Raw genomic sequence first — 23,070 nt, forward strand, 5'->3', positions numbered from 1 at the left:
TTGGGATGCAGTAGGGGAAGGGGAGATTTTGAAGCTTGTGAAGTCCACATTGATACCATTGGGCTGCAGGGTTCCCAAGCGGAATATGAGTTGCTGTTCCTGCAACCTTCAGGTGGCATCATTGTGGCACTGCAGGAGGCCCATGATGGACATGTCGTCTGAGGAGTAGGAGGGGGAGTTGAAATGGTTCACAACTGGGAGGTGCAGTTGTTTGTTGCAAACCGAGCGGAAGTGTTCTGCAAAGCGGTCCCCAAGCCTTCGCTTGGTTTCCCCAATGTAGAGGGAGCCACACTGGGTGCAATGGATACAATATACCACATTGGCAGATGTGCAGGTGAATATCTGCTTGATATGGAAGGTTATCTTGGGGCCTGGGATGGGGGTGAGGGAGGAGGTGTGGGGGCAAGTGTAGCACTTCCTGCGGTTGCAGGGGAAGATGCCGGGTGTGGTGGGGTTGGAGGGGAGTGTGGAGTGGACAAGGAAGTCGTGGAGAAAGTGGTCTCTCCGGAAGGCAGACAAGGGTGGGGATGGAAAAATGGCTTGGGTGGTGGGGTCGAATTGTAGATGGCAGAAGTGTCGGAGGATGATACGTTGTATCCAGAGGTTGGTGGGGTGGTATGTGAGAACGAGCGGGATCCTCTGGGGGCGGTTGTGGCGGGGGCGGCGTGTGAGGGATGTGCTGCGAGAAATGCGGGAGACGCGGTCAAGGGCATTCTCAACCACTGCAGGGGGAAAGTTGCGGTCCTGGAAGAACGTGGACATCTGGGGTGTGCGGGAGTGGAATGCCTCGTCCTGGGAGCAGATGTGGCGGAGGTGGAGGAATTGGGAATAGAGGGTGGAATTTTTGCAGGAGGGTGGGTGGGAGGAGGTGTATTCTAGGTAGCTGTGGGAGTCAGTGGGCTTGAAATGGACATCAGTTTCTAGCTGGTTACCTGAGATGGAGACTGAGAGGTCCAGGAAGGTGAGGGATGTGTTGGAGATGGCCCAGGTGAACTTGAGGTTGGGGTGGATGCTGTTGGTAAAGTGGATGAACAGTTCGAGCTCCTCTGGGGAGCAAGAGGTGGCGCCGATACAGTCATCAATGTAATGGCGGAAGAGGTGGGGTTTGGGGCCAGTGTAGGTGCGGAAGGGGGACTGTTCCACGTAACCTACAAAGAGGCAGGCATAGCTTGGGCCCATGCGGGTACCCATGGCCACCCCCTTTGTCTGTAGGAAGTGGGAGGAACCGAAAGAGAAGTTGTTGAGAGTGAGGACGAGTTCGGCTAGGCTTTGATTGGTTCTGATTTGGATGTTGCTAAGCAATTTAACTGTTCCAAATCAAATACAGGCGAACTTTCCAGAGGGTGCAGTCTCCTAGATAGCGGCCTATAAGTTCTCTTATTCAAGTCAGGCCTCATCAGACTCCTTTGATGTCTGGAGTCTGCATACCAGCAGCAACTGCAATGGTTTGCTAGCCCAGATATTGAAGAACATTTTTGCCAACTGGCCAAGGCTTGGCTTTGTTTTGGGGTTTTGCTGTGGGCTAGAGTCCTTTGCTCAGGATATGTCCAGCATGAGGCCCTATGATTGTCTTCACTCAAATGGTGTTCCCCAGGCTTAGTCGGTCAGTTGAGAGTGTCCACTTCCATTGCGATGCCCTATAGCTCACAAGCTCCACTTGCCACCTTTGCTAATGATAAAGTCAATTGTCTTGCCTGTTTGAAATTTGCTAAGCACTTTTGCTGGTTACAGCATTAATCCTACATATCAAATGGTCTCTCAGTATCTCATTCAGGGTTAACCTAAAATCACATGCCTCTGCCAGCTGTCATAACGTCAGTTCTTGAACTGCTGAATAAAATCTATAGCATCTTAGAATTAGGGGAAGCTTGGAGTCATAATATTCCTTAACTAAATTCATTAACTATTGAAAGGTTTTAGTATCAGGGAAAGTTAGGCTCTTAATAACCAAAAATGCTGCAGATCTGCAAGCAGGCAGAAGGATTACTCTTGCTTTTCATTTATCCCAATATCGTTCACCAGGAAAAATTAACACATTCTTTCCACTACTGGGTGGTCTTCAACAGCTGGACCAAATGAGTCAAGCTTCCCAAATGAAAACATGATGCCAGAAATGCTTACTCCAACTCAATTATGACCGTTGTCAGTGAATTTTCTTCAGCTGACACTCCTGTTTATATCTGTTAGCCAGAGCTCCCTGATAAGCCCAGGCTAACAACCCCAATCAAGGATCTCATAGTCAATGAGATCCACCTGCCTTCATCCCAATTATAACATATCTTCTCCCGAATGAACTAAGATGTTAAAGAAACAGATGAGAAAGGGTTTAGTGTGATTGCATTGAAAGTATCCTGTCAATGGAGCTAAATTATCAATGTGGCTAATGACCCAACGTGATCAATCTTGAGAGCATGGCAAGTTATGTTAACACTGGAAAAATCATTACCAAAGCTTATTAAAATACTTTATGCAATTATGAGTATTCCATGAAGTACTGATTCATATAACTTCTGGAAAGCTACAATGAGTGAGTCCTTTGTCAGTATTGAAACTCATAACATTAAAATTGTTTTGGCCACCATTAATGGAGCACTCTGGACCCTCTGGAGTTAAAAAAAACATGCTTAGAATCAATAGCTTTCCAAGACATTACACTGCTTTTTTCAACAGATTCAAGATGGAAAACTCATTTACCCCAACATAAGTTATCGTCTATAGCTTCAGCGTAAGGATATAGGAAGGATTTTTTCAATTGGTATTTATTATAGAAACGGGAAATCAGATTGCCATTCAATGTCTTTAAAATTAAAACAGGGTGGGGTTAAAGTAGATGCAACCCGCTTATTACATTTAGACTGTGATCATAGACTATAAGTTGCAAGTAAATGAAGAAAGGAATTCTTGGATATTGATCAGGATTTTACGGCCAGTGAAGAATCAATGGCACTCACCAGTAACTTGAAGAAAGATTCCCAGGGAGATCTAGCAATCTCTATGATTTCACTTTACAAAGAACAAAGAACAGCACAGCACAGTGACAGGCCATTCTGCTCACAAAGACTGCACTGACAGAAAATGCCTTTCTAAACTAAGACATTTTTCCTCTACAGTGTCTGTATTCCTCTACTCCAAACCAATTAATTTATCTGTCAAGATACCTCTTAAACGTTGCTATTGCATCCACCTCCACCATTGCCTCTAGGAGCACATTCCTGGCAATTAGCACCCTCTCTGTAAAAAAACCCTTCCTCTCACAGCTCTTTTAAACTTACTCCCTTTTACTTTAAACTTATATTCCCTAGTAAGTGATCTTTCTATCGTGGTAAAGAGACTGACTATTAAGTCTATCCGTGCTCCTCATAATTTTGTAAACTTCTATCAGGTCACCCCCGCAGCCTTCAACATTCAAACCAAGTTGGTTCAAATTCTCCTCATAGCTAAAAACCTCCAAACTAGACAACATCCCGTTAAACCTCTCCTGCTCCCCCTCCAAAGCCTCTACATCCTTCTGGTAGTGTGGTAGCCAGAACAGCACGCAATTTTCCAAATGGGGCCTAACTAACGTTCTATACAGCTGCAACATGAAATGACAATTTTTATACTCTATCACCCAACAGGTGAAGGCAAACATTCCATATGCCTTTTTAACCACCTTATCCACTTGTCTTGTTAAGATACTGATTTAAACTTGTATCTGACACCAAGTTAGAGGAATCTCCAACATGCAGCAATAGTAACAACACTAAGCAGGGTAAACAATAATCACACTGTAATATTTTCAATAACAGCAAAGCAGAAAATATACCAATGATCTTCTTCCTTTATAAATGTTACAAACAACAAAATAAAGAATGGCCATACAGCATGCAAAGCTGAAATATCACAAACATACTTCAAAAATTATAATGAAAACAATAGCATTTAAAACTAAAATTTTTATACAATGCAGATATAAAATCAGTTTTCCAGGGCCAAAAAAGTTCATCAGCAACTTAGTGCACTATTAAAAATCCAGTTATACCTCACTAATAAGGCATAGATTTTTCAGTGGCTTTTAGCAGTGATATTGGAGTTTAAAAGAAGTTCTCAATAGTTCAGTGATATCTGCAAAGCTATATGTGAGGACTTTAACAATAATCTAATCGAAGAGAGAGGAAGCACAGCCAGAAAATTCTGGATTTCCAAGTTTCAGTGCACAATACAGATATGACAATTAGCTATCAGGATCAACATTGGAGTGATAGTAAATGTTGGCAATTTTGCCATTATTCTTCTGAGCTTTTCTTAAAATTTTATCTAAACCGGTTCATAATGTTCATTGATTTTAAGAAAAGAATAAACAGGTCCAAAGGTTAAAGCAGAGGTACAGATAGACAAATTTCAATGGAGCACAGACCCATCTTTCTAGGATGAGAGGGTTATCCCACAATAAGACACTTCAAATCAAGGCTTCAAAGAATAAAATGTCATTGAAACATACTTGATTCTGAACAGTCGACACTGAAGGGTTGTTTCCCCAGCTAGTGAATCTGGAACATGGGGCATAGTCTCAGGATAAAGGATTGATGGTTGAGGATTAAGATGATCAGTAATGCCTTCGATCAAATGGCTGTGAATCTTTGGAATTCTGTATCCCAGAGAGTTGTAGATGCTCCATTAGCAAATAAATACAAGGCTGAAATAAACAGATTTTTTGATCCCCCGGAAATCTTGAGATACAAGGACCAGGCAGGAAAGTGAAATTCAGGTCAAAGATTAGCCATGGTTGTAGTGAATGTCAGAGGCAAAGTGACAAGGCATTTAGTCTACAGCTCCTAACTTTTATGTAACCATGTACGCACTTACGGAGGTGTAGTGAACCAGAACTGGAAACTGTAGGTCGGAAAATTAGGTCAGATCAGCTCTTCATAGTTCATAGAATCCCTACAGTGTCGAAACAGGCTCTTCAACCCAACAAGTCCACACCAGCCCTCACAGCATCCCACCCTGACCCATCCGCCTATAACCCACCCCCAAACTCCACAGGCAATTTAGAATGGCAATCCACAGTCTGCACATCTTTGGACTGTGGGAGGAAGCCAGAGCACCCAGAGGAAACCCAAACAGACACGGGGAGAATATGCAAACTCCACACAGTTGCCCAAGAGTGGAATTGAACCCAGGTCCCTGGTGCTGTGAGGTGTGCCCTGAAGCAGTGCTAACCACTACGCCACCATGCCACCCTTTTATATAACTAAATTCTGAAGCCAGGAAGACAATGTAATTTCTTAATAGCTCCACCTGCTATTAGTTGGTTGTATTGTTCAAAAGACCGATTTATTGGATAGAATCTATGATAGAGAAAAGGCATGTGGAAGTAATAGAGCTGGAGGGCTAAACGGCTAATTCGTCTTGGATTAACTTCATCATCTCAAATACAAGCCATCATTAAAATAAAACAGTTGTGCATTAGGAAACATACATCAGCTACTTTGCTCATTGAAATGAATGTCAGATCACCCTGAAATAAAATGAAGTAGATTAGTTATCATGTTATACTTACTTACCAACTGCTATAGTTTTAATATCTACCAGATATGCCAGTTTCTTATTTTCTTCTACCCCACTTTGTTTACGTTCATTTAGTCGAACACTATCAAAAAAAAGTGAAAAACATTTCATTTCATTTCATTCTGGAATATTTTACAAAATATGGACAGAAGCTCATGTAATTCAAAATTTCAATCATTGCCACCATGGAAATTAATTTTACACCTTTGTATTTTCAACATTCACTGGATCTACGAGCTACTAACACCTAAAGACAAAACAGTAGCTTCAAATCAGAGAAGTCTGCTTTCCAAGACAGGCAAAAAACATCAACTTGCTAAATCAATAAGATGCAGCTGTACAATTGAGAGCTAGATGATAAATTAAGGGACCAAGATGGCGCATCAATCTTATTAACCTTCATTGTAAGGATTTACTTCCGAGCATCATGTTTTGTTCAAGTTCTGCAGATTAAAAGATTCTTTGAAAAAGTTAAAATATCTATTACTGATTGCCCTATTTTCCAAGATAGACATGCAAATTAGTACGGATTTTACTCCACAGAGGCCGGTATCCTGTTACCAAGTCACTGTTTATTTACACGTGGAGAGTCCTTGACAAGATCCAGTTTCCTCAGATCCAGTGCTCAGAGTGAAGTGAACCTCTGACACCCCTATTTATATCTGCCAGCCAGCTCCCTGATTGAATTAACAGCCCCAATCAGGAAACTCATATTCTGTGAGGTCTACTTGGCTGACCTCAATACAATCACTATAAGTACAACATTAGAAAGAGAAAACAGTAAGTAAATGAAACAAAACAGAAAAACTTAGACATGAATCACACCTGATTAAGTGAGGGTTCATGAACTCTGTTCTAACAGATCCTAAAATGTCATTGTTGCCATATTCCACAAGTGTCAATTCACCAGCATTGAAGATCATGCACACCTGAAAGAAAAATGACCATCAAATACAAACCACACATCTTCTATAGTCAGCTGTTTCCTACAACGAAATGTTTTACATGAAGGGTTGAAGTGTGCTTGTTATTTGAGCTGCTTCTTCAAAATACTGGGTTCATGGTTTATAATTCATTGCTGCGAATGAGTAAAATGCAAAATATGACCACTATGAACATATTTAGTACTTAGTAACTTATCCCTCATGGGTGAGGATGATTGTCTGCTCTAAGTCCAAAGATGGCTGATGAGATTAATTTGGGATCAGCAGATTTTATGGCATGTAAGGCGTATTTCGTCAGTGACATATCTGGCTGTGTATTGTTTTGGGTCAAGGCTTGTTCTTTTCTTTAATCTTGCTTTTCTTCTTCATTCTGTTGTCAGTGGATTAAAATGGTGGGACTATGCACAGACTCCACCTTTATGTAGTGTGATCCAGGGCAATGGTTCTCTCAAGTTAATGACAAACATATTTCTTCATGTTTGCCTCTAGCATATCCTTTAAGTGCTTTACCTGTTCTCCTCTAGTGCATCTGCCCTAGCTGATCTTTGAAAAGACCATCTGCTTTGGGAGCTTGTTATGCAATATCTAAACTGTGCACAAATGCCAGCAAAGATGGTAATATGATCATACCATTTTGCTTGTGAAGGTGCATTGCTGTTGATGCATCTTTGTCCTAATTGGTATGCAGGATTCTCCACAGGCAACACTGTTTGTATGACTCCAGTGAATGCGTACTGGTGATGCTTCAGCCCCATACTGTAAATCATAGTCATAGAGTTTTACAGCATGCAAACATTCTATTAGACCCATCATATCTGTGTTGGTCATCAAGCATCTATCTAGTCTAGACCCATTTTCCCGCATTTGGCACATAGCCTTGAATGCTAAGGAGTTTTAAGTGTTCATCAAAATACTTAAATGTTATGATGATTCCCACCTCTATGACTATTGCAGGCAGAGAGTTCCAGGAAGCCACTCTCTAGTGGTGAAAACATTCTTCCTGAAATCCCACCTAAACCTACTGCACCTTACCTTCACTCTACACCTCCTGGTTATTGATTCCTTCACCAAAGGGAAAGGTTTCTTCCTATTTATCCGGTCTACATCCCTCAATTTTGTACACCTCAATCAGGTTCCCCTCAGCCTTCTTTCCTCTTTGGAAAACAGCGTCTGCTAATTGGTCTTTCTATGTAGCTCAAACATTGGATGATGACTTCAGCTTGTACAAGGGGGCATAGCTACAAATTTAGGGGTGATAGATTTAAGACAGATGTCAGAGGCAGGTTCTTTACTCAGAGTGTGATAGGGGCGTAGAATGCCCCGCCTGCCAATGTAGTTAACTCAGCCACATTAGGGGCATTTAAACAGTCCTTGGATAAGCATATAGATGATGATGGGGTAGTGTAGGGGGAGGGGCTTAGATTAGTTCACAGGTCGGTCTGATGAAGGGTCTAGGCCTGAAACGTCAGCTTTTGTGCTCCTAAGATGCTGCTTGGCCTGCTGTGTTCATCCAGCTCCACATTTTGTTATCTCGGATTCTCCAGCATCTGCAGTTTCCATTATCTCTGACAAAATATCCACCAGTTTTGTTGCCTTCAAGGATTTGTGAACATGTCACACACTTCCGAGTTCAATTCCATTTACCATTGTTCAGCCTATCTGACCAGCTCACTACATTATCTTGTAGTCTAAGGCTTTCCAGCTTGTGATTTGCCACACAACCAATTTTTGTGCAATCCATGAGCTTACTGACCATAATACCTACATTAATTTCTAGATCATTAATGTACATTATAATTAGCAAATAACCCAGCACCAAACCCTGTGGTATGTCACTGGACACAGGCTTCCAATCATAAAAATATCCTTCAACCATCACCCTCATCCTTTTTCCACTAAACCAATATTAGTTCCAATTTGCCAAATGCCCTGGATCCCATGGGCTCTTATCTTCTTGACTAGTGTCCCATGCGAGACTTTGTCAAAGAACTTACGGAACTCCATGTAGATACATCAACTGCATTACCCTTATCTATACATCTCGTTATCTCCTTGATGAAATCAATAAAATCTGTCAGTCATGAATCCCCTCAGAAAACCACGCTAAGTATTCTTTATTAATCTCTCTCACTCCAAGTGGAGATTAATTATGTCCTCAGGATTTTTAGGCTCACTAGCCTATAATTCCTCGATTCATCCCTACCAGCCTTCTTGAGTAATGGTGCTACATTAGGTGTTCCTTCAGTCCTTTGGCACCTCTCCTCTGGACAGAGAGGATTTGAAAATTAACGTCAGGCCCCCTGCAATTTCCTCCCACAGCAGCCTGGGGACTTTTTATCAAATTTAAACAAATTAAACCTGCTAATATCTCCTTCTTCTCAGTTGCAATTTGTTTGAGTATATCACAGGTCTCTCTCTGATTCCTGGCTGCACATTGTCCTTTTCAACAATGAACACGGATGCAATGTTTTCACTTAAAACATCATCTGCATCTTTCAGCTCCACATACAGTTTGCCACTTCGATTCCGAATGAGTTTTACTCCTTCCCCGGTCATCATCTTGCCCCAAGTAAACTTATAATATGCCTTTGGATTTTCCTTTACTTTATTCTCCATTTTTTATGCCCTATTTTTGTTTACTCGATTTTGGACTTTCCACATGAGTCCAAGGATTAGGCTGTTTTGAGCCCTCAGTACCTCCTATAAGTTTTCCTTTCTTCCTTTTTCCAAACCTGTATATTCTTCAATATCCAGGGTTCTCCGTATTTGTTGGTCCCACATTTCACCCTTTGGGAACATGATGTTCCTGTATTCTCACTATTTTGTTTCTGAAAGACTCTCATTGCGCTGATGTATATTTTTCTATAGGTAGCTACTCCTAGCCCAGTTTGGCTAGATCTTGTCTTATAATATTAAAATCAAACCCACCCAAATTCAGAACCTTCATTTCTCGTGCATTTTTGACTTTTCTATGACTACTTAAATCTTACTGAGTTATGGTCACTAACGTTGAAGTCTTCCCACACTGACACATTTGCCACTATAAAATAATAAAAGATGTAAACAAGGATGAAAGTATAGGTGCAGTAATTGGATGTTGGAAGAGTTTATGATAAGGAAATGCATCAAAAGTATTGGAGAAAATCTGAAGCCTGGCACTGGAAGTAGTGTGCTGAAGCGCAATTGAATAGAACTGGAGGACAGAAGTCAGAGCGCCTCGGTGAATGGGAAGTATCCCGGATTGGATGACTCATGTTTCACAAGGCTCGGTGCTGAAATTTTATTCTTTAACATTTAGATAAACCATCTGGAAGACAGTACGGGAGGCTTCATCTCAAAGTATGCAGATGACTCCAATGAATTGTTAAGGCAGTGTATGAAAAGGACAAATTACAGGTGAATCTAAAGTGCTTGACAGGTGCAGAAATTATTGATAGATATATTATACTACTTCAAAGAATGTGCATTTACACTACATCTGTACTCTAATTACTTAAATTACAGCAGTCATGAAAAATAAGTAAAAACAGAAAGAAAACCAAGTAGGATCAACAAATGATCAGAAAAAATGGTTAGAGTGTAATGCAAAACAGGAAATAAAAGAAACCTAGATAACTAAGTGTGAAGCTGGATGAACACAGTAGGCCAAGTAGCATCTCAGGAGCACAAAAGCTGACGTTTCGGGCCTAGAACCTTCAGAGAGGGGAATGGGGAGAGGGTTCTGAAGTAAATAGGGAGAGAGGGGGAGGCGTGGGGACCACTTTGCAGAACACCTCCGCTTGGTTCGCAATAAACAACTGCACCTCCCAGTCGCAAACCATTTTAACTCCCCCTCCCATTCCTTAGACGGCATATCCATCATGGGCCTCCTGCAGTGCCACAATGATGCCACCCGAAGGTTGCAGGAACAGCAACTCATATTCCGCTTGGGAACCCTGCAGCCCAATGGTATCAATGTGGACTTCACCAGCTTCAAAATCTCCCCTTCCCCCACTGCATCCCAAAACCAGCCCAGCTCGTCCCGGCCTCCCTAACCTGTTCTTTCTCCCACATATCCCCTCCTCCCACCTCTAGCCGCACCTCCATTTCCCATCTACTAACCTCATCCTGCCTCCTTGACCTGTCCGTCCTCCCTGGACTGAGCTATCCCCTCCCCACCTACACTCTCCTCTCCACCTGTCTTCTCCTCTATCCATCTTCGGTCCGCCTCCCCCTCGCTCCCTATTTATTTCAGAACCCTTTCCCCATCCCCCTCTCTGAAGAAGGGTCTAGGCCCGAAACGTCAGCTTTTGTGCTCCTGAGATGCTGCTTGGCCTGCTGTGTTCATCCAGCTTCACACTTTGTTATCTTGGATTCTCCAGCATCTGCAGTTCCCATTATCTCTGAATAAAAGAAACCTAAAATCTCCAAATTCCTGTTACCGCTGCCAGGTAATTTATGCATGTTGTGAATTAAGCTTTGGCTGAAGAACTAAAACTCAACTTTGGTATAAAATCTCTGTGGTTGGGGTTTCATATAGTAGGAAAACAATCATTCTTGTTCAATATTTGAATGCCAGCAAATGCAGTAAGCAGCATATGTTTCTTCAGAATCCAACTTTTTGTGCATTCTACAATATGTACCAGATAGCTTCTAGTAGAAAATGAGTATTTCAATGCCACTTTTGGAGAAACTTCTCATTATGAGTTTAACAAGAATAACATGAATCATGCTTCATATATGTAAAGAACAAGATTATGTTTGAGTCACTTGATATAATTTCAAAGTGAAGCAAAACTTACATTTTCATTATCAAAGTAAAGCTTTTCATTTCCACCAGACCCCTGCCAGGCAACCTGAAACAAATTAGAGGTTATAAACAATTTTTCTAGAAATGAGATTATTAACATATTATAAACAAATGTATTCCAAAGACAGGATTTACAGATTGCAGATATGACACATGATAAAAAATTGAACAAAATCACATCTTGGAATCATCACATATAATATTAGGGCTGACTTTATCAGCTTTCTAAGGACAGGATGGGAAGTGGTGGCCCTTGCAATCAATGAGGGAAGGCAGGATTACGGGTTGGAACACCTACCACCTCTCAGCCATCATAGCATTTCAGTTGAGAAAGTGGAAGATAGCCCTTCCATCCAGTGGTCTACTAAACCATATAAGTGACCAATTAAGGGCCTCTTTCTATTGCCACTGGCATTTTGCCGCTTGCAAATGGGTCCTTCACTATGCGAGAAGTTCTCACAACAAGTTTGATGGGCGTCACCCAGCATTAATCATAGAATCCCTAGTGTGGGGGCAGGCCATTTAGCCCATCCACTCCACACTGATCCTCCATACAGCATCCCACCCAGACCCACCCCCACTACCCTACCCTAAACCTGTAACACGGCATTTTCTGTGCTAATCTATCTAGCCTACACATCCCTGGACACTATGAGCAATTTAGCATGGCCAATTAGGGGAGTCAATGGCTGACTAGTATTATTGATGGGTGTTAATCCACAGACCCAGATAACATTCTGGAGACCCGCCATGGCAGATGATGGAATTTGAATTCAATAAAAATATCTGGAATTAAGAGTCTAATAATTACCATTAATCCATTGCCAATTGTCACTCATGCAAACACCGAAAAGCCTTGTACCAAATTCCCATTTGAAGTAAAATTAAATAGTAAATGCCTAATTTATCAAAGTGTACAGAGGAATTTTATCCGGAAACATTCAAATGCTAATACTGTATCACATAATTGCAAAACCAAAATGAACACATAATGCACGTTTTTATTATTTCACCATTCTAGTAGAAAATGAGTATTTCAATGCCACTTTTGGAGAAACTTCTCATTATGAGTTTAACAAGAATAACATGAATCATGCTTCATATATGTAAAGAACAAGATTATGTATGTATGTATGTGCATGCGTGAGTGTGTCTGTCTGTCTCTTTCCATGTGTGTTTTGGTGTGTGTGTTTTTGTGTGTGTGTGTGTGTGTGTGTGTGTGTGTGTGTGTGTGTGTGTGTGTGTGTGTGTGTGTGTGTGTGTTATGTCTGTGTGTGATGCTTATTGCATCATTCCAAAGAAAAAACAAGAAAGAAGTGCTGTTCTGGTGTTGGTTACCATAATGAGCACAGAAACCTCTAAAGTTAGGTCAGCTCCCTTCCAAGCAGATATCTCAGCTAAAGTCAAGAACTCAGTTTTGTAGAAAATACACAGGCATTAACCAATTCCTACCACTTTGAGATACAATCCATTAGTGTGTCACTTCGCTGTCTCATCATGCACACAAAAAGAATCTTATTCCTTTTTCTAATACTAAATCCATACTTTAAAACTATTTCTGTTATGTTGGTGTAATTGAGATTGTTGAAATCAGCCAGAGTTGCCACCTGCTATTTCAGAGAAGAGAGCCCTCGGGTGACTGTCCCCCTGTCTGCGTGGGTTTCATACGGGTGCTGAGGTTTCTCTCACAGTTCAAAGAAGTGCAGGCTAGGTGGATTGGCTATGCTAAATTGCCCATCATGTTCAGGGATGTGTAGATTGGGTGGGTTTATAGGGGAAATGGGTCTGCGTGGGATGCTGTAAGATTTGGTGCGGGCTTGTTGGGCCAAAGGGCCTGTTTCCACACTGTAGGGATTCCATGATATGATTCTATGAACCAAATAATAGTTAAGTATCCTGGTAGCACCATCTAGCCTTCCAAGGCTGTTTAACAAAGGCCTGCTGGTTCCTGCAGAACAGCAGCCAAGCAGCGAAACTGTCGAGAACAGGGTTGAAAATTTGGAAGATAAATAAAAACAAAATGAGACAGTCAGACCTTCTCTAACAAGTCACAAGTCAAAGAAATGCATTTCAGTGACAGGTCTGAGAATTAACCATATATCCAGGGGCATCAACATTCTCAGGCACAACCTCTGTGCAAGAACACACTCAATGTAGTTTTCAGATGGGTACTGGGGCTGAAAGAAACAGAGTGGAACTGTTAGTCATGGACCCAATTATCTGAAGAGAGGGAAAGTACATAACCTCAATCCCAGCTTATTCTTAATGTACATTATAACAATAAGAGGCAAGTAATACAGATTGAAAGAAATGGAATATACTCTTCCAAGCTGGAAAAGGAGTTGCCAAATATACCTCCCAAAGTTGATGTTTAAACTCACATATTACCTCACTAAGTTTGTTGGTTGCCAAGTCTCCAAGAAGTAATGTGTCAGTGCTATGAGCCACCAGGTAGCGATCTTTTCCCATTATCTTCACTTCATCAATTTCATACCCATAGTGAGACTTCAACACAACTCTGGTACCAGTCGAAAGGTTCCTTACTATGACCTAATTGGGGAAAAATAAAATATAAAGTCTATTCCTACGTTCTTTTATTTGGTTAACTTTATGAATTATTTCAAATGAACAGTCCACTTACATATCAAAGAAACAAAATTTAATCCAGTTTATACAATTCATAAGTACATTCAATAACTTAAAAGTCATAATTGTAAGATCTGTTGCCTGTACCATGTAAGGTAATACTCAAGGATGCAACATTATCATAGAGTCATACAGTATGGAAACAGAACCTTCGATCAAACCAGTCCATGTCGAGCATAATTGCAAACTAAGCTAGTCCCACTTACCTGCTCCTGGCCCATATCCCTCCAAATCTTTCCTATTCATGTACTTATCCAAATGTCTCTCAAACTTAATTGTAGCTATATCCACCACTTTCTCAGGAAGTTCATTCCACATGAGAACCACCCTCTGTGCAAAAAGCTTGACCCTCATCTTTTTTTAAATGTCTCTCCCCTCATCTTAAAAATGTGCCCCCAGTCTTGAAATTCCCCAATCTTCAGGAAAAGACAATGGCCATTAACTCTATCTATACCTCTCAAAATGTTATAAACTTCAATAGGATCACATCTCAACCTCAGATACTCCAGTGGAAAAACATCCCAGCCTATCCAACCTATCTTTATAACTCAAACCTTCCATATGTAGCAATATCCTAGTAAATTTCTTCTGAACCCTCTCCAGCTTAATAATATCCTTCCTATGATTGGGCGGCCAGAAGTGGACACAGTATTCCAGAAGAGGTCAATGTCCTATACAATCTCAACATGACCTTCCAATTCGAATACACAAAGGGCTATTATTAAATTGCAGGAGGGAGGGAGGAAGAAAAGAGAAGAAATGGAAGTTGAAATAACTCCATGGAGGCTTGTATCCCTTCACCAAGTCCCCCATTATTTACAAGTACAGAATTCTTGGTACTGATCCAGCTCCCTCAGAACCAGCTGTCAGAGTGACTAGATGTCTGACACCCTGTTCTTATCTCTCAGCCTCAGGTCCATGATTAGATCAGATTAACTGCCCCCATCAGGGAACTCATATTCTACAAGGTTGACCTAAATACAATCACTACATTCCTCCCCCTCTGAGTCTGAGTCCATCAACGCTCAATGGAGAGGAAGAACCCATAGCTTCCACCAGTCATTCCAACTCTTCTAAGGATCCGGACATGTTTCACTCTTGCCTGATTTGCAAGTTTGCAGCTTTCATATGGTCCATGTGCCTGTTCGGGACCATTGCACCTTCCCAAACTTGTGACATCACTGGCTTCGACCTCGCAACTACCATGCCACGCAGGGCCATTCACAAGGTTCCAACACCAAACATCATCTTCTGAAGTAAACTGTCTCTCTCATTTGGACTCTTGTGTCAGGCACTGGGTTTCCTGATGCTATTTCACCATACCTCTCACATCCAGGAAAATCGGATTTAACCTGGTGCAAAAGTCTTCTCCCCATTAGCAATTCTGCTGGAGTTATCCCTGTAGCTGCATGAGGGGTCGTCCTATAATCAAATAGAAACCAGGGCAATTTGTCATCTAGTAAAGATGTTGGCTGTTCCTTCAAGCCTTCAAAGTTTGGACCGCTTTTTCTGCCAAACCATTGGATGATGGATGGTATGGAACTGTCCTTGTATGTCAAATGCCATTCGACTTTAAGAAATACTCAAATTCCCTGCTGGTAAACAATGGTGTCTTCTACGACAATCAGTGGTAACTGAGCCATCTGCTCCTCATAAGGTACCCAAGTTGTATCCTTACTCTGTAAAGGTTCCCAATGTGAGTTCTCAGTCTAGCCAAGGTCTTACACAAACTGAAGGGTTGGAGTCCCAAGCGAATTTTCATAGAATCATAGAATAGAATCATAGAATCCCTACAGTGTGGAAACAGGCCCTTTGGCCCAACAACTCCACACTGACCCATCCCCCAAAAACCCACCTAATCTACACATCCCTGAACACTATGGGCAATTTAGCACAGCCAATCCACCTAGCCTACACATCTTTGGACTGTGAGAAGAAACTGGAGCACCTAGAGGAAACCCACGCGGACACGGGGAGAATGTGCAAACTCCACACAGACAATCACCCGAGGGTGGAATCAAACCCAGGTCCCTGGCGCTGTGAGGCAACAGTGCAAACCACTGAGTTAAAGACTGATTCTGCAATCACTGAAACATGCCAGTCTCAACCTCCATTTGAACTGGGTGACCATTTAACCAGAGGTTTATTTTGATTGGTTCTGATATGGATTTTGCTGAACAATTTAATTGTTCCAAACCAGATGTAGGTGGACTTTCCAGGGTGTCCACTTCCCTGGATACCAACCTATGAGTTCTGTTTTTTGGATTTGGTCAAGTCGGACTCCTTTGCTGTCTTGAGTCTGCGTGCCAGCAGTAACCACAATGGCTTGCTAGCTCAAATCCTCAAGAAAATTTTAACTGTTTGGCCGAGGCTTGGCTTTGCTTTGGGGTTTTTCTGTGAGATGATCTGGAGACCCTCAATTCAGGACATATATTCTGAGTGAGGCTATGCAATTGCCTTCACTCGAGTGGTGTTCCCCAAACTCAGTCAGTCAGACTGGTGAGGGCGTCCACTTCCATTGGAATACCCTGAACTCATATACTCCACTTGCTGCATTTTCCACTGTTCCTAATGATCAAAAAAGCTGTCAGGAGAATCACTCGCTGTTTTCCATCTGTCCCAATGTCATTTGCCCCAAAAAAAACGTTCTTTTCACATACTGGGCCAAGTCTTCGACAGTGGGGTTGAATGAGTCAAGCTTCCCAAATAATGACATGATGCATGCAATACTTACCCCAACACAAAGATGACTATTACATGTGAATTTCTTCACTTTACTGTCATCACCACAGAAATTACTCCACAGAGGCTGATATCCCATCACCAAGTCACGCTTTATTTGTACATGGAAAATCCTTGACACTAATCCAGCTCCCTGAGAGCAACAGGATGTCTGACACTCCTCTTCTTGTGGAGTTTAGAAGAGAACTTGCCTGCACTGCAATTCAGTGTAACATGCTATCAGCACATTTGGCAGTGGTGGAATTCAAAACCACACGTCCTTAGTGTCTAGAGCCTAAATCCAACTCTTTAGACCACTCAACCATGCTGCCAGGCTTCCTGTTTTTAACTGTCAGCCAGGCTCCCTGGCTGAACCAGATTAACAACTTTGAACTGGGAAAACTCATATTCTGAGAGCCACCTGGCTGACCTCACTACTGAAGGAAAGAAGAACAGAAACAGAAGAAAATGCAGAGTCAATCTACACACAGCAAGCTCCCAAAAATATCAATGTGCTTTTGACCAGATAATCTTTCCCTGTGATGCTGATTGAGGAATAAGTTTTGCTTAGGATACTGGGGAGACCTCCTATAGTTTTCTTTAAAATAATGTCATAGCAAATAAAGGGCCTCTGTTTAACATTGCATTGAAAACAGCACCTCTGACAGTATATTAACATAGATATTTGTGTTCAACTCATTGAAACAGTGTTAACTATTAGGCTGAATATAAACAAAGTCTGCATGAAAATCAAATGTTTCAAATATAGTCTTCCCTTAGACTGTGTAATAGGAGGGGGCTTGGCTTATTAAATCTTGTAAAAATATAAATTTTGTCTTAAAAATATGAGTAACGTATAACTATTTTGTTATCCATTTATAAATACAAATTCCAAAAACTTACTCATTGTAGAGCACCATGAATAGTGAAAGGAAAATACATCTTTGCTACCTACCTGGCTGAGGCCAACATAGGTCATTTCAAATTTGTTCTTGTAAATAGATCTACGCAAACAGCAATCAAATTGTTCCACACCTCCACAAAGTGTGCCCTGAAATTTAAACACACAGACATGAAAGATTTTTCTCTTCACCAGTTATAAAATATAAGCTAACTGCATGAAAAATACACATTTGTTTTTGTAAAAATTGAGTGTGTCCCATCATAAATACATCCCATAGTAGAGGTAAAATACTTTTCTTTAACAATCTAGCAGTTACTCTTCAAGTCATTACATTTAAGTTTCACATACACAAATGGATTTACAAAATTTTTCTTTAACAAGTTAATGAATATTTTTGTTGAAGTATATTTAATTTTAAATACTAACCGCACATAGTCTGGAACCATCCTTTTTCCAAGCTAAGGCAGTAATAGTGTAAAGATTTGGGATTTCCTTTGGCCTTGACTCATCCCATGCATTTCTACGAGGACTCCAGTTTAGTACTCTCAGCCTGCAAAAAGCCACCAGGTTTAGGCCATTGACTGAAAATAAATTAATACTTGACAATGTCCAAAACATACAGAAATTATTTGCATACACAAAAAATGCATTTTCATGACCAATTTAATAACATTATAAATGTACGGCCAGAAACTTTGTGTAATTGTTTCTACTTAATTTAATTTCTGTATCAATTAGATACAGCATAACTATAAAAATATCAAAATATAGATTAGTCCGTCAAATATTCCGCTCTAAAGTCAGTGTGTTCGATGTTTCATTTTCTGTATTCATCCTAGATGCTTCATTTTTTGCGTGATGTGTGTTTGAGGTATAAATGTAATCTGGAGAAAATGAATGGGTTTATCGTTTGCCTTCAGCATACTCTCATTTGAAAAGATAATCTTCTGGTTTTTAAACCAATGCACGTTATCTATCATGCTGTCGCTTTTGACCTAATTGCAAAAGTATAAAGAGAATACTCAATGTCACGTTGTACATAAAATCCCAGATAATTTGATACCAAGTTCTAGTTTACCTATGAAAGTCAGATTATGTGTCACATAGAACAGAAATAAAGCAGTTACAAAGCTGCACATGACTCAAAACAAAATGAGCACGCAGCAGTTTGAATGATCTCTTTAAAAAAAAAACATTTTTTTGCTACTTCAAAACGCTTTTTAGTTCAAAGACGTAGGAGAGAAAAGTTTTCATTTGTTATTGTATTTTTTATTGCTGAATCACTGCTCTACAGAATTAGAAATTCCTGGTAATATCTAATGATTGAAGAAGTCATCATCTTAATTACTACTCACATTTTGAAGTGGGAAGACAGGCTTGAATAAAAGACTAGAAGTCCAGCATTATGAACTTAGATCAATTCAAACACGTTGGTCCAAATTTGAAAATCACACCTATATCAGACTTGCCCATGTCCACTTAATGTTAATAACGCATCTTACTGCACGTTGCTAAAATTAGAGAATCCGTACAATACAGAAAGAAGCCATTCAGCCCACTCAATGTGCACCAACTCTCCAAACAGCATACCACATTTACCATGGCCAAGCTACCTAGCCTGCACATCTTTGGACTGTGGGAGGAAACTGTAGCACCCTGCAGAAATCTAGTGGGTGTGTCAGATGAAAGCATCAGTTGAGCTTCTGATCATTGTTCAACGAATGCCATGAAAATGTACGTGCAGGAATATTATTAAAAAAAAGTCAATGTGGCCATGATGCTTTGCCTTTGATTGAATCTCAATGCCTATGTTCCATACAAAGAATGTCCACTGAATTAAGAACCGGAGTAATTGCTCTAAGAAAAGAAGAAGTGAAGGAAAGTGTGAGATGATCATTGAAATTAGAATAAGAGCAACATCATGGTCTTAATCTCACCAACCTATATAGGGAATTTAAATTGGTTTGCGTACCATTTTAGCATCCACTCTTGGCCCTGCCATCTTCCCAAATTCAAAAAGCAGGGAGAACATTGGGACTAATATTAGTACATTGTGTAGAACTTCCAGGGCAAGGATTTTATTTAAATCCTTTATTGGCACCGATTTTGCTAAAACAAATGAAAAAAAATCTTACTCATTTTCTTACTTTCTTTATCATTTTACCTGTCATAACTGCCGATGACTATCGACTGTCCACTAGGACTCGTGGCAGCTACTGTGAACTCTTTTTCCGTAGCATCACGGCCATAATCAAACTGCTGGATAATATGGCCCTCCTTTCCGTAGGCAATGATTTTCTTATCACATCCAGCAGCCACAATACTATTTACAGCCCAGGCTAAGGCATAAGGTGGGCAACAGTGTGTTGTTAGTTTTCCCTGAAACAAAAAAAGTTGTGTTTCATTGTCAGGGAACCATTTTATTCCATGAATTAGTAAATTCATTGGTTGTAACTTCCCAAAATTTCCTAGATCTTGGAAAGGTTCCAATGAACTGGAAAACCACAAACTTAGTGACCCTATTCAATAAAGAAGGAAGACAGAAAGCATGTACTTAAAAGGTGAGTTAGCTTAATGTCTGACATTAGGATATTTCTGGAACTCATCAATTAGGCAGCAGCATAATGTAATCAGAGCCAACATGTTTGGATTAGGATTCATATATGATGTAACAAGCAGGTCGATAAAGAAGAACCAGTAGATTTGCTGTATTTTAATTTCCACAGGATTTGCAATGAGACCTGCACAAAAGGTTACTTCACATGAGTTCATGCTGTTGGGCTTACTTTTAGCATGCATAGAGAATTTAACTGACAGAAAAGAGAGTGTCATGGTGAATGCGTCATTTTCATGTAGGTTGTTACAAGTCAGGTGCCAGTGTTGGAACCTCGACTACAATTTATATTAATTGCTTAGACAAAGGGATCAAGCGTGTTGAAGCCAAACTTACAAATACTACCAAGGTGATTAAGAAAGCATGTTTTAAGAAAAATACATGTGCGCAGGTATTTCAATGGTCAGTGGAGTAGCACAGACTGGGGCTGCAATCCCAGACACAACAGACTTAAAGGAATTGCTCAGAAAATGAAGATTTTGATAAGTAACTCCCATAAGATTGGAATCTTGTGAAAGAATCTTTTTTTTAAATTCACTCATGGGATGAGGACATCACTGGTTCGGCCAGCATTTATTGCCTATCCCTTGTTGCTCTCAAGAAGTGGTGGTCAACTACTTTCTTCAGCCTCTACAGTCCATGTGATGTAGGCAGAAATTAAAGTCAGAGAGCTTGGAAAGTTCCAATTCAATAAAGTTAATAATCACACAAGAAAAATAAGAGAATCTAGTCTAACTCCTGAGTAACAATTAAATAGATGCCCTCTATTTACCACCTGACTACATCTACATAGACCCCTGACAACCATAAGTCGTGGACGTCTGAACACAACACAATTCTACAAACTTCATTAGCAACCCTGAGTCAATATCATCCCTTCAGACAACCTAAACTTATTCTGGCACTCTGGCACCCTGTGATGCTAGGGACCTCAGGAAAAGGAATGGATCATTCAGCATTTCTAGCACCAACCAATCTGGAACGAACCCTTGGTATAAATGGTCATTGAGGCAGTAATCAACGCAGAAATTGATCATGCATTGAGTCTAATGGAGATGCTCTGCAGGTCACATTCTGCCTAAAACTGAAATGAACTAAATATACGCACGTATTGTGTAACTTGTCAGATCACTTTATGAACGTTCCCTCATGACTTTTTGAGTTTGTGTGGACTGTCTCTGTAGATAGAACAGTAAAGACCACTAGAGGTTGATCATACCATTTTCATAGCATTAATGTTTTTAAATTAATAAAATACCTGTGAGTCACCCACTCCTTCATCATCAAAATAGTAACGTACAATTGTGCCATCTGCATGTCCAGATAGAATTCCCTTGCCTGATAAACTGTGAAAGGAATGAATGAAAGTAACAAATAATTTTTACATTAACTCAATGAGTTGAAGAGTAGGATAGAAATTTATTCAACACTTGACATTTAAATCACTGTATAAGAAGTGTATGTTAAAAGCACAGGAATCAAAGGAATTCATTTTTGGTTATATCACAAATGGATAATAGCCAGACCACAGCCAATTAATTGTGCATTTTGCCTTATTTTCTGTATGAAAGAAATAAATATCAAGTGGCTTACAAAACATGATATCAATTCCTTCATCAAATGTTCAGTTTGAACCTGGTGGTCAGAATGGGGCAAGGAAGTGCAGTATCCAAAATAAGATCACCTTGTCATTTATAAAGGGTAAGCTTGCAATGTCATAAATATGTCATAGAGAAGCCCTCCTCTTTAACAGAATGTTTGGCAGTTACAAAGAAAACAGCACTTACTTTGAAGTCAACGAAACTACGTAAGAATCTGTTCCATAAATGGTTGAAGACTTGTTTGATTTTGTGTTAGCTAAACGAACCTATAATAAGCAGAAACAGTATAAACAGAAAGTAGGAAACAAATTTAAAATATTGATTTTAAAATCACATGACTATTTAGAAAAAGGTTATTTCAGTTCCTGTTCATTTATTCAGAAGACATATGACAAAAACAATTATCTTCAAAACGCCACTTCTTGGTATAACTTCATTCAGATTCTCACTCAAGAATTACGCATTTTTTTAAAATGACCAATTACATAAGTTTGTTTGAGTATTTCCTTAAGATAGAAGCAAAATGATATGTTTCTCATTCACTTAAATTGTCACGGAAAATTTCTTCCAAGTACACATACATATTCCACTCTCACTACAAAAGCTGCAAATTCTATCTTGTGTAAAAATATTTAGAGGCAGTTTATTTGCTTCTTTGAGCCAATCAGGTGACAATTGTACAGTTAAGTTTCAATAATTTATAAGCATCACCTGAATCTGAAAAATTAGATTAATACTTTATACCGTTTACTTACATAGTTGAGTGGCTTGCTAAGCTATTTCAAAGGATATTCGCAATCATCCATTTAGTTTAAAACAGAAGTGCATGCAGGCCAACGACTGTAAAAGTAGCAAGTTGTCTTCACTGAACAACAGGAAGAAAATTAATTCATTGTTTATGAGTTGGTAGCTCAGTATGTGCCTCAGTTGGTAACACTATCCTTTGAATCACAAGGTTCCGGATTCAAGCCTTACTCTAACCCTTCAGCACAAAAACCAAGATTGATACTCTAATGTAATACTGAGGGAGTATCAGGTTGTTAGAGATTCAGTCTTTTGAATGAGACATTAAACCAAGGCCATAATCAGTCTCTTGCAGATGTAAAGGATCGAGCAGGTGTGTTATCAACAGCATCCTCGCTTGGCCAATATTCATCTCTGAATCGACATTACAAAAAACAGATTTTCTGGTCATTGTCATCTTATTGTCTGGTAGAGTTTGTTGAGTACAACTTAGCTGCTGTGTTTTTTACACCCCAACAATATTAGCCACTTCAGATACAGTACTTCATTGGCTATAA

General features: G+C 40.1%; 1 protein-coding gene across 6 annotated transcripts in view; it reads right to left on the reverse strand.

Annotated features, from left to right (window-relative positions):
• The window catches only part of ift172 (intraflagellar transport 172), a 182,322-nt gene that overhangs the window by 124,306 nt on the left and 34,946 nt on the right, over positions 1 to 23,070 (reverse strand). For all 6 annotated transcript variants that reach the window (XR_009445692.1, XM_059645467.1, XM_048530809.2 and 3 more), the window contains 9 exons: positions 21,956 to 22,035; positions 21,427 to 21,514; positions 19,719 to 19,933; positions 17,981 to 18,104; positions 17,606 to 17,701; positions 13,672 to 13,833; positions 11,276 to 11,329; positions 6,376 to 6,479; positions 5,547 to 5,632 (listed from right to left, as the gene is read on the reverse strand). Coding sequence is in view for 5 of the 6 variants with exons in the window: in XM_059645467.1 (XP_059501450.1) it covers positions 5,547 to 5,632; positions 6,376 to 6,479; positions 11,276 to 11,329; positions 13,672 to 13,833; positions 17,606 to 17,701; positions 17,981 to 18,104; positions 19,719 to 19,933; positions 21,427 to 21,514; positions 21,956 to 22,035 (1,009 nt within the window). In the remaining variant the exon portion in view is untranslated. The remainder of the gene's footprint in view (positions 1 to 5,546; positions 5,633 to 6,375; positions 6,480 to 11,275; positions 11,330 to 13,671; positions 13,834 to 17,605; positions 17,702 to 17,980; positions 18,105 to 19,718; positions 19,934 to 21,426; positions 21,515 to 21,955; positions 22,036 to 23,070) is intronic.

This window comes from Stegostoma tigrinum, chromosome 4, assembly GCF_030684315.1.
Source record: "Stegostoma tigrinum isolate sSteTig4 chromosome 4, sSteTig4.hap1, whole genome shotgun sequence".
NCBI lineage: Eukaryota > Metazoa > Chordata > Chondrichthyes > Orectolobiformes > Stegostomatidae > Stegostoma > Stegostoma tigrinum.